A 12,022-nucleotide genomic window follows, 5' to 3' on the forward strand; every position below is an offset into this window, starting at 1 on the left:
TTGGAAAACTTGTGTTTGTTGTTTCCTTAGATATTATCTACCAGTCTTTTACATCATACTGGTTCATGATGCTTGGCCAAGCTCGGTAAAAATTTTATGCATATGTTTGAAATGCATTTGGTTATTTTACATTGCTTTCCCTCTTCCACATCCTTGTGTATGTTCTACTAGACATATGTGTAAGTAGATTAGGCACATAGGCTACACCAGATCTTTCTGACCCAATTGTGTCGAGTTGCTAATCTTCTCGTGCTAGGGTCAGGTAGTTCTCTTTCATCGGAGAACCTCGGGGAGCTAACCACTCCATGGTTGGGCGGTTAAAGCGCCTGGACCACTCTTCCGTCTCATGATAGCAGATGGAAATTGTTCCGATGGCTCGAAGACGAGATTACATGTAGATGGACACTAAGGTTCGATGGCATGTTAATTTTATATGATTATGTTATATATGCTTTATATCATATGATGTAATGAAGATACATTCATGTTTGACATGTAGGTCGACATAGTTTTGGAAAAAGATGTAATGTTCATATGATTCATTTCCAACATTTATACCTTGCTTTATATATGGTATCGATTTGTGGTCGACTTTTTGTATGATCAAGTGTATTAGAAAGAATGATGATATGTAATAATTATTGCGTTTCCAGTTATTCTCAACTATTTGTCAATATGTATTGATTTTTTTATCTGAGAAATGGATATCGAATATTTATGTGTACAAAATCAACTTTTGACTTTTCAAATTTCTTGTTTTTCCGCATTCTTGGGGTTGTTTGCATATCTGGAAAATTGTTGTGGATTTCGGTCCTTACATGTGGTATCAGAGCCTAGTTAAACACTAGGACCTAAGGTCTTATTGATGCTAATGTTGCGTAATTTACTCTTGGAACAGAAATAATTTGTCATCATTCATTCTCGTAGAGGGAATAGGGGTGGAGACAACAATGGTCCTCAAGATGAGCCTGGAAACCAAAGGCTTGACCAGATTATGGTGCTCCTCACTCAGCAAGGACAACACTTTGGATGACATGGAAAATATCATAAGAGGACGACAGGCTGAGGAGGATGAGCGCAGAGAAACCTTCCATCAATAGGAAGAAGCACGAAAGAAAAGAGAGGAGGACCAAATGCTTGAGGTTCAGAGGAAACAGGAAGAAGATCGAAGGATTGAAGAACAGAAGAAGGAAGAAGCTGACCGTAGGATGGCTGGACTAGTTCATGACAGGGTCCAAATAGCAGAAGATCTCAGTAGGGACCTCAAGAAGGTCACACCTCCTACTTTTAATGGGAAGACTACAGGTGAAGAAGCAGAAGCTTGGATAGCCACCATGGAAAAATATTTTCATGTTCGTAATTTCACCGGGAAGTCTAGAGCAGTATGGGCTACTTTTCAGTTGGTTGGAGAAGCGGCAACATGGTGGGACAATGTTATGGCGGAGAAGAAACTACAACATGGTGAGATATCATGGGAAGACTTCTTGCAGCATTTCCGTAAGCGATGGTTGCCTCAGTTGTTTTATGACAAGAAGGCATCAGAGTTTTATAAGCTAATTCAGGGAGTCATGTCAGTCACACAGTATCATGAACGATTTTTCCATCTGGTTAAATACGTTCCTCAATACCAAAATGATGACTTGTTTAGGACTCGCAAGTTCATCATGGGGCTACGCCCAGAAATCTATAACGAGGTGGAAATGCATGAGCCAGAGTCTATGGACTATGCACTAAGAAAGGCACTAAAACAGGAACAACGGTTGAAAGATACAGCTCCAGTAAAAGCCTACAACAACCGATCTTTCAAGAGAAAATTTTAGGATAATAATAAGCAGTAGGGTGGTCGACAACAGATGAATAACATGAAAGGAAAAGGACAAGAAGATTCTCAAAAGGGCAATAACAGGAATTTCCAAGGTTAGAACAAGGGTAGAGGAGGTAACAACAACAGGAATAACAATGGTAACTATAACAGGAATTGGAACAGAAATGATAAATCAACAACTCAAACAGGACCTCGTGATGGTTGCTTTGTATGTGGAGGTAATCACTATGTAGCTAGATGCCCTCAGCGGAGTGCACCTAGGAATGGACCAAAGGTTCAACACCAGATTCATGCAGTTGTGGACCATAGGCAGGTAGAGTTTCAGGCAGCTCCTTTGCAGTTAATTGGTAAGCTTTATGGTTGTGAAGTTTCCATTTTGATTGATACTGGCGCTACAGAATCTTTTGTAGATCCTAGTGTGGTAGCTAAACTTCCAATTAGAGCTGGTTACATGGAAAACCCTTGGTTAGTTGAGTATGAAAATCGGACAGAGCATCGAGTAGAGCAATGTCTATCCTGCAGTGAGTTAGAACTTCCAACTTTTCACATGCAAGTAAATCTCTATGTAGCTCCACTAGGGTCATATGATGTCATACTTGGTATAAATTGGCTTACCGAGCATAAGGCTATAGTAAATTGCAAAGATAAGCTAGTTGAATGCCTGGATGACTTTGGAAATCTAGTATTAGTGAATGGGATAAAGAGGCCAATAGTGCTTAGGCATATCTCAGCTATGCAGTTGAAAAAGGCTAAGAGGAAGGGTTGTCAGCTTTTTGTTGCACATGTGAAAGATCTTGAGGATCCTATACCCTCCATAGAGGATTACCCAAAATTGTAGGAGTTTCAAGATGTCTTTCCTGAAGAATTACCTGAGTTACCACCTAAAAGAGAGTTTGATTTCTCCATTGATATTAAGCCAGGAGCTGAGCCACAATCTAAGGCACCTTATAGGATGACCACTACCGAGATGTATGAACTCAAGGTTCAATTACAAGAGTTGTTGGACAAAGGATTTATACGTCCAAGCGTGTCACCATGGGGAGCACCGGTGATTTTTGTAAAGAAAAAAGATGGAACCTTGCGCCTATGCATTGATTACAGGATGTTAAACAAGGTTACCATAAAGAACAGATATCCATTGCCACGGATAGATGAACTTTTTGATCAGATGAAGGGAGCTAAGGTATTTTCAAAGATAGATCTGCAATCTGGGTATCATCAACTTCGGATTAAGGATGAAGACATAGCCAAGACAGCTTTCAAAACACGGTATGGGCACTATGAGTTTGTAGTTTTACCTTTTGGTCTTATGAATGCACCTGCAACATTCATGAATCTTATGAACAGTGTGTTCCGAGACTGTCTGGATAAGTTTGTTGAAATTTTTATTGATGACATTCTTATTTATTCAAAATCTATGGAAGAGCATGAGGAGCATTTGCGTATTGTCTTGCAATGCCTTCGTGATAGGAAGTTGTATGCCAAGCTTACCAAGTGCACATTTTATCAGAAACAAATTCACTACCTTGGGCACATCATCACTGCTGATGGAGTTTCAGTAGATCCTTCCAAGATTAGGGCTATTCTTGAATGGCCAGTTCCTCAGAATGTGAGTGAAATTCGGAGCTTCATGGGTTTGGCAGGCTATTATCGAAAATTCGTAGAGGGATTTTCAAAAATTGCAGCACCTATTACCTCACTACAATGGAAAGGGAAGAGATATGTGTGGACTGATGAGTGTGATAGAGCTTTTCAGTTGTTGAAACAGAAGCTCACCTCCACTCCCATTCTTGTGATTCCCGATCCAAATGGGCATTTCATCGTGATAACTGATGCTTCAGGTGATGGTTTAGGTGGAGTTTTGATGCAAGAAGGTAGAGTTGTAGCTTATGAGTCCCGTAAGCTAAAGCAGCACGAGGTTAATTATGCACCTCATGATCTTGAGTTGGCTGCCATTGTTCATGCATTGCAGATGTGGAGGCATTACCTTATTGGTAAACCATTTGAGCTAAAAACAGATCATATGGGTTTGAGATACATCTTTACTCAACTGAATTTGAATGCCAGACAAAGGCGTTGGCTCGAATTCCTCAACGAGTATGATTTCGGTATTGAGTACATTAAAGGTAAGGAGAATAGGGTGGCTGATGCTCTGAGCAGAAGAAGACATATACTTGCTATATCTACTACTAGAACACGACTGAAAGAACATGTTATTGAAAACCTTGCAGGTGATGATCATTATGAGATGGTTAAATCCGCATTGCACACAGATCCATCTGATCACCATTTTGACGGATACAGTTTTGACACAGAGGGTCTTCTGAAATATCAGGGTCGTATGTATATTCCCAACCGTGTAGGGTTGAGGAAAATTGTAATGGAGGAAATGCATAGTACTCCTTATTCGGGTCACCCAGGAGTGACTAAGATGGTTGCAGATATGAGGCCACTTTATTTTTGGCCAGGATTAATGCGTGATGAGATCGCTTTTGTTGCCCAGTGTTTAGAATGTCAGCGAGTTAAGGCTGAGCATATTCATCCGGTTGGATTGTTGTATCCTCATGATATACCAGAGTACAAATGGCAAGTGATTTCTATGGATTTTATACAGGGTTTACCTATGACTAGGCGGAGGCATGATGTTATTTTAGTTGTGGTCGATAAGTTGACCAAGGTTGCACATTTTATACCAGGAAGTTTGAAGGATGGATCGTTGGCATTGGCCAAGAAGTTTGTGCAAGAGGTATTCAGGCTACATGGTGTACCTGAGACTATCATCTCTGATAGAGACACGAGAATGACATCAAGGTTCTGGACAACCTTGAATGCTTCATTGGGGACTCAGTTAAATTTTAGCACTACTTATCATCCACAGACTGATGGTCAGACAGAGAGGGTGAATCAGGTCGTAGAAGATTTACTTCGTATGTATTGCATGGATCATCAGTATAAGTGGGAAGAATACCTACCTTTGGTTGAGTTCGCATATAATAATTCTTATCATGCATCCTTGGGAATGGCTCCTTTTGAGGCACTTTATGGGCGTAAATGTCGCACATCTATCAGTTGGGATAGAGTGGAGGATCGAATTGTGATTGGTCTTGAGATGCTCAGGGACATGGAAGAACAAATGGTTATGATTCGTGCTCGCCTGAAGGAAGTCGTAGACAGGCAAAAGAGCTATGCAGATAGAAAATGTACTTTTAGACAGTTTCAGGTTGGGGACAAGGTTTTCCTACGTCTGCATCCACATAAGAGTTCAATCTCTTTTGGCAAGTCTTCTAAGCTTGCACCGAGATATGTTGGACCTTTTGATGTTTTGGAGGTCATAAGTCCTGTGGCTTATCGACTTGCTCTACCACCAGCTCTGGCCCGTATCCATAATGTTTTTCAAGTTTCATTGTTGAAGCCATATCATATAGATGCATCTCATATTCTTGATTGACGTGCCTTGCAGGTTCAGGATTCGAGGGTAATGCAGGTGTTACCTACCCACCTCGTGGATGAGCGCACTATCCGAGTGCATGACAGAGACATCTTGCAGTATAAGGTCCAATGGGACCAATTCTCTGTTGACAGTGCTACGTGGGAGGATGCTGATGTTATGCATCAGTCCTTTCCACATCTTTTTACTTAGATTAGTATCTTTTGTTGCTATTGTAGTTCTTTTATGTTATGTTGAACATTGATTATTGATGGACATCGGGTTGATGTCTCTTCCTAGTGGAGAGGGATGTCACGACTCAAATTTCGACATGCTTTTTATACGAACTTAATTGTGTGATTGACCTTTTGACTAAGACTATGTATGACTCGACTTGAGTCGAACACTTTATAGACTTTGATTAAAATTTGATCATATATGTTATTAGAGGGTAATGTTAATTATTTTGTCATTATGATATGTCGTTATATGTTGACTTATGAGATATCAACGTGACGGTTAACATTGTGATGTCATTATATGTTTATGTCTGATAATGAATGTTGAATGTTTTTAAAATAAAATTTGTATTTAAGATATTATTTATTTATTATGATGATGACATTATTGACGCTTTGGGTGATGTTGAGTTTGTGAGTGCGCAGATACTGAAGGCGGAAGGGTGGTTGAGGTAGAGGAGTTTAGCTCCTTGGCAGGGTTGGTTTGGAATTTGTATGGTGTAGCCGCACACACACACACACACACACACATAGTTTATTTTATTTTATTTTGAATTTCAATTAATTTAGATGGATTTAAGATTTTGTTTATGATAATGTGGCGTAGATGAAAAATAAAATAAAATGAACGATTAAATATTATTTCTTAGAAATATTATAATTTAGATCATAAAACAAGTATTATACTTTCAAATTATTATTATTTTTTTTATGTAGTAATTACAAGCATAAATTTGGAATGGTAGTAGTTAGTCGGAAAAATATTAAATGGGAAGTAATAGTTTTATTTTTATTTTGAAAATAGTGAATTTAAATTATATGTGGAAGCTTTAATAGAACTTATAGTTTATTTAAAGTTTTTGAGCAAATTGATAGCTGTAGATCCAAATAAAGAAAAATTAACTGATTGCTAACAACTTTGAAATTGATAATCATGATGAAAATCTCATATTAGATGGAAGTGATCTTGAGTGGTTAAAAATTTTATTTAGTAGAAGAATGATTATTTAATTCAAAAGGACAAGAGTAATTTTTGAAATTGTGAGTCATCTGTTTGTTACCGGCTGCATGAAAGGAGGGGAAGTCATTAATATAAGGGGAACCACAGTTGGAAGAGGAGTTTTCAAAAAGATAAAACAGAGAAAAACGTTTTCATATAGCAGGTGCCGGCTGAATTGGAGGGGGGACGATTTTTAAAGGAGAGAGGAAGCTGATTTTTAAGGGGGGATGTTTTCAGCAAAAAGGGAGCTTAAAAAAAAGAAAAGAAAAGAAAAACGCATGCAAAGGAAGCAGCCGGCTAGGGAAAAAGAAAATCACAGGGATACAGAAGGAAGACAGCCACAACCTACTGTTTAGAAGAGAGAACACGATTTGGAAGGAACAGGAAAGAGACATCCAGAGAAAGGAGGAAATCAAGTGAAAGAAAGGAGGAAGTCTGAAGAATTTAATTGTAGACTGAAGACCCAAGATCAGAGTTTTTGCTGTGAAATGAAAAATCAATAGAAAAAGGTGAAAGGGGAGAGAAAAGATCAAGTGTTAGTAGAGCTGGAAGAAGACTCATACGAAATCTAAAGGTTCCTGAATCATTTTGACTTTAAATCTCAAGCCTACTGGTTAATGTTGTTAATATGCTATGTTTTAAATAGATATTTGTTCATAGCTCATTGAAATATTGTGTTAAGTGGTTAAGTCATAAAACAGCCAGGTCTGCTCTCAAATCACTCTTAGAATGGAAAGAACACCAAATAGGAAATACTTTAATTTCTCTTTTTATATCAGTGTTGAAATACACAACAAAAGAAATCAATTTAGAATCCATAATAGATGGTAGCGTTTTGGCCAGTCGGCTACATTTGGAATATGTTTTATTATCATTATTATTATTAGTCTAGATTAGTCTGCTCTTTGTGTTCTTGTATGAATCTTCCTGTTTATTCTATGTGAAAAGTAAATAATCCTGTAGGGAGTATACAAAATTCATGCCAGATATATGCTAATGATCTTACTTTTTTTATTACCATATAAATAAGTCACGTAAGTCATAGATAAAATAGTAGAGAAAGTGCTGCATAGTTGGTAATGGATGATTACATGGGAGATGACTTTGGAACATCACACTACCTATGTAGACTGTATATTACTTAGTTAACCAATATATTGATTTGATGATAAAGTGAAATTTTGTAAATTACTATTTTGGTATTGTTATGTTGATTAATTGAAGGGTCATTTTTTTTTTGAATTGATTTACGGATTAGACTAAGGTTGCAATCAGCTGAATTTTATATTGAAGTCAACTGTAGAATTGCCGATTAAGAAGTAGTGTTAATCCAAGTTAATAAAAATTGCATGGGGATTAAAGTTATTATTGATGTAGAGTTTCAAATATCAGCAATAGCAAACAAAAGAACATTATAAGCTATCTATGGAAAACAGAGCATTAAAAGCATGATGGCTTCATTTTCAATGACCACTAATTGAGGAAGGGGAAAAGTAATTTTTTTTATTTTTAGAAGGGGTGCTAAATGTGGAAACCAAAGAGGAGGGTAATTACTTGGAAAACTTGTGTTTGTTGTTTCCTTAGATATTATCTACCAATCTTTTACATCATACTGGTTCATGATGCTTGGCCAAGCTCGGTAAAACTTTTATGCATATGTTTGAAATGCATTTGGTTATTTTACATTGCTTTCCCTCTTCCACATCCTTGTGTATGTTCTACTAGACATATGTGTAAGTAGATTAGGCACATAGGCTGCACCAGATCTTTCCGATCCAATTGTGCCGAGTTGCTAATCTTCTCGTGCTAGGGTCAGGTAGTTCTCTTTCATCGGAGAACCTCGGGGAGCTAACCACTCCATGGTTGGGCGGTTAAAGCGCCTGGACCACTCTTCCGTCTCATGATAGCAGATGGACATTGTTCCGATGGCTTGGAGACGAGATTACATGCAGATGGACACTAAGGTTCGATGGCATGTTAATTTTATATGATTATGTTATATATGCTTTATATCATATGATGTAATGAAGATACATTCATGTTTGACATGTAGGTCGACATAGTTTTTGCAAAAGATGTAATGTTCATATGATTCATTTCCAGCATTTATACCTTGCTTTATATATGGTATCGATTTGTGGTCGACTTTTTGTATGATCAAGTGTATTAGAAAGAACGATGATATGTAATAATTATTGCGTTTTCAGTTATTCTCAACTATTTGTCAATATGTATTGATTTTTTTATCTGAGAAATGGATATCGAATATTTATGTGTATAAAATCGACTTTTGACTTTTCAAATTTCTTGTTTTTCCGCATTCTTGGGGTTGTTTGCATATCTGGCAAATTGTTGTGGATTTCGGTCCTTACAAATAGCCACGCTAGACTCCAAAGCATAGATGCAAGAGTCCAGTTGAAACTGTTACGTTCATATACTTTTCTCTTGATGATTTTATGTTCAATCAACAGATCTCTGGGAGCTATTTTCTGCCTGTTTTGGGCACACTTCTTGCTGAAAAATTGCTCAAGCTGACTGCAAAAATTGGCAAATCCTACAGTTTCAGTAGAATCTTACAGACGCCATTAGTGGATATTAGCTTGAGAATAACTAGCTTTCTAACTCCTGGTAGCTAGATTTAGCAGGGTTGATGCTTCAGGTTGTGGACTTTAGTGGCAACTAATTTTTCAATGATTTACAGTCACAGTTTTTCAATCATCCGTCACTGCAACAACTAATCTACTATGTCAAAGCTTTCTTTGGTTTCACTTCAGTATAATCTGAAAGCAATGTTACACCTTTCAATGGAGGAGGAAGTCATGTTACAGAGGGAAGCTTCCAGCGCTATGAACAACATTCTATAGATTTCAAGAAGTTTCTAGAATTTAATTTATTGAATTTCTAATATGGATAAATCAAAATTACCTCTGGGAAAAAGGGGTCAGCTAATCAAAATTAAGCAATTAACATGTAAAAATTAATTTAAAAATAAACAGACTTTTTAACTTTACAACTGATTTTAGTTGTAAAAATTAATCGTGACCTCAACGAAAAACATTAGTACCCTGCCTATACATAGGCATGGACTAATAAAATTTAGGATAATATAAATGAGCGGGATTAAGAGGTTAAGTTGAAATGGATGGATACTATTCAAAATTGTGTTGACTTTTAAAAGATTATCTATTTTCCAAGAGCATATGATAAGCCTTAAATTAGATAAATGAGTCAAAAGTGAGACACTTGTCGTGTGTCTACCAATTTAAATAAAAAACTTATAATTGAATAAACAATGATAAAGATAAATTGTAAAACAAGCTTGCTTCCTTCCCGCGAGAAACACCTATTGCGGAAGTGTTTCAAGTGGAAAGCCGCGTGTTGTTTTTCGAAACCCGAAAAATTTCCGTTCAGACTTTCTGATAAATAGTTGGAGCTCTGACAAATATTTTTGGCGAACATTGAAGAAGGAAATTGGAAGTTGGATTTGAATCTCTTGAAAGTTGTCAAAATGAAAGGGTAATTCATCTCATGTAAACGTGTGGTTGTACAATGCATCGGAACTGTTTGACTAAATGCCTCTATCAAATCTGAAAGTCGTAATTGCAGAATATTTTCAAAGATTGATTTGTGCGAAAATGGGAGCCCTGCCTCTTCCTGCCGCTGGTGTTTAATGGTCAGCATCTTCAGTATGCAAATTTCTTATCCAAATTCTATTTGCACTTCCTATTTGGTGGTTCTCGACCTTTCAAATATATTCAAAGATTGATTTGTCGCAAAGACAAACGTAGAAACTGAAGATTGCAGCAAAAGAAGACTTTCCATGCTGACGAAGATTGAAGCAGGAAAATTCAGAGTTTTTCTGTAGAATGTGGGAAGCATACATCACTGGGAGCTTTAAAAACAGTGAACGGAAATCAATAAAATTTGTTTTCGTCTGCTGTAAAATTTGATGGGAATGGACATCGCGACATCAGACAGTGGGAGAACTTTGCAAAGTTTTGATTCAACAGTTTTGTTTTTTTACTGAAATCAATCAAATTTGTTTTTGTATGCTGTAGCATTTGCTCTGTGTGTTGTAACTTATTTCTTATTTTATATGATTGATAAATCTTGCTTTTTCTTATTTTGATTGGTCTATCTTAATTTTGCCAATCATTAATTTAATTTTTAGATCTTCTTAAAAATTAAATTTTTTATGTGTTGCATAAATTTGTCATTTTGTAGAAAGCGTAGCAGAGAGACAAATGGCATTTAGTTGTACAACTTGAGTTGGCCAAGTGGTGGAGAATTTGACTCTTGGAAGAGAGGTGGCAACATCAAATCCTATTGAAGTTAGGATATGTATTCCTTAATCTTGTACTTTTTAATTTAAATATTTGCATTTAAATACTATTTTGTAATTAGTAATTATTATTTATTTATATAATATTATTACTTTTTATATGAAAATATACTATATCTTTTAGTTTCTTTATGTATAATAAGTTGTTTCATTTTCTCTATAAGATATTTATATAATATGATTTTTTTATTTATATTATTGTTTAACATTTAGTAAAATATTAAATAATATAATAAGTTGTTAATAAGTATAACAATTTTCATTACATATTTGAAAATTTTGTTAATAACATTGTTTAACTTTTCATAAAATATTGAATAACATAGAAAATTATTAATAAGTACACCTATTTTCAAATTAAATATTCCATTAGCATTGCAATAATTTAACTTCTAGAAACACGGAGTAATTTTTTTTACTAAATGTAATTATTCTAATTAATATATTTTTTTATAGGTCATATAATGGGCATATGCACCGAGTTGTGGTGCCAAAAAGATGACAAGTTTTTTTTCTTTTTTCTAATTTTCAATAGCGTGTACGCGCTATTCTGATGACAAAAAAGGTATATGATGGGCTGCAGACCCGTAGCCCATCATTTTCATCTTGTTTTTTAGCTCTCTAACAGCCCGTATGTGGGTTTGATATCAAAATTTCACCACCATTTGCCAAAATGCCTCCTCACTAACAAAATCCAAGACAACGAGCACACCCACGACGACGAGGTTAGTGATATAAACTTAACTTTGCGTTGTTTAATATGTTTTCCATATTGTTTTATTGGTTTTTGATATTGTTTTGTAGGGTTTTTACAAATTTCATTTAGATTTGTTTATTTATTTGGATTTTAATTGATTTTTTATCAGGAAATGTCCATAATCAACCGAAAAATCCACAAAACCCTCAAGAACCTCAAAATCAAAACCCTCCTCAAGAAGAACAACCAATTCCATAACCCGAACCAATTGCAAGACCTTCGCCAGGCATACAATAAAATATAATAAATGAAATAGAGAGAGGCAAAACTGAATTAGAAAGACTCATTACTCGGTTGAAAGAATCCAGACAAACCAATCCAATAAGGGCTCAATTGGCATCATCCCTCGAATCCATTAACACTTAGATAGCCTCAGTTAGTGGTCAGTTAGATATTTGGCAGGCTAAGAGGGATGAACAAAAAAGATTTTAT

General features: G+C 36.0%; 1 protein-coding gene and 1 long non-coding RNA gene across 2 annotated transcripts; both read left to right on the forward strand.

The window, feature by feature from the left end:
- Positions 1–1,133: 1,133 nt before the first annotated feature.
- On the forward strand, positions 1,134–1,820 carry LOC149577584 (uncharacterized). The gene has a single exon (XM_089796890.1). The coding sequence runs from the start codon at positions 1,134–1,136 to the stop codon at positions 1,818–1,820; it is 687 nt and encodes a 228-aa protein (XP_089653016.1).
- A 5,905-nt stretch (positions 1,821–7,725) lies between these two features.
- On the forward strand, positions 7,726–8,701 carry LOC149577585 (uncharacterized). Its single transcript, XR_016353437.1, has 2 exons — positions 7,726–8,455; positions 8,545–8,701. It is a non-coding gene; the product is annotated as an uncharacterized LOC149577585 (long non-coding RNA).
- The last annotated feature ends 3,321 nt before the right edge of the window (positions 8,702–12,022 follow it).

This window comes from Cupressus sempervirens, chromosome 1 (assembly GCF_028749045.1).
Source record: "Cupressus sempervirens isolate cs-2001-9-10 chromosome 1, ASM2874904v1, whole genome shotgun sequence".
NCBI lineage: Eukaryota > Viridiplantae > Streptophyta > Pinopsida > Cupressales > Cupressaceae > Cupressus > Cupressus sempervirens.

Bases quoted from the DNA above. Each gene is read 5' to 3' on its own strand.
- LOC149577584 (XM_089796890.1), top strand. From the start codon at position 1,134: ATGCTTGAGGTTCAGAGGAAACAGGAAGAAGATCGAAGGATTGAAGAA.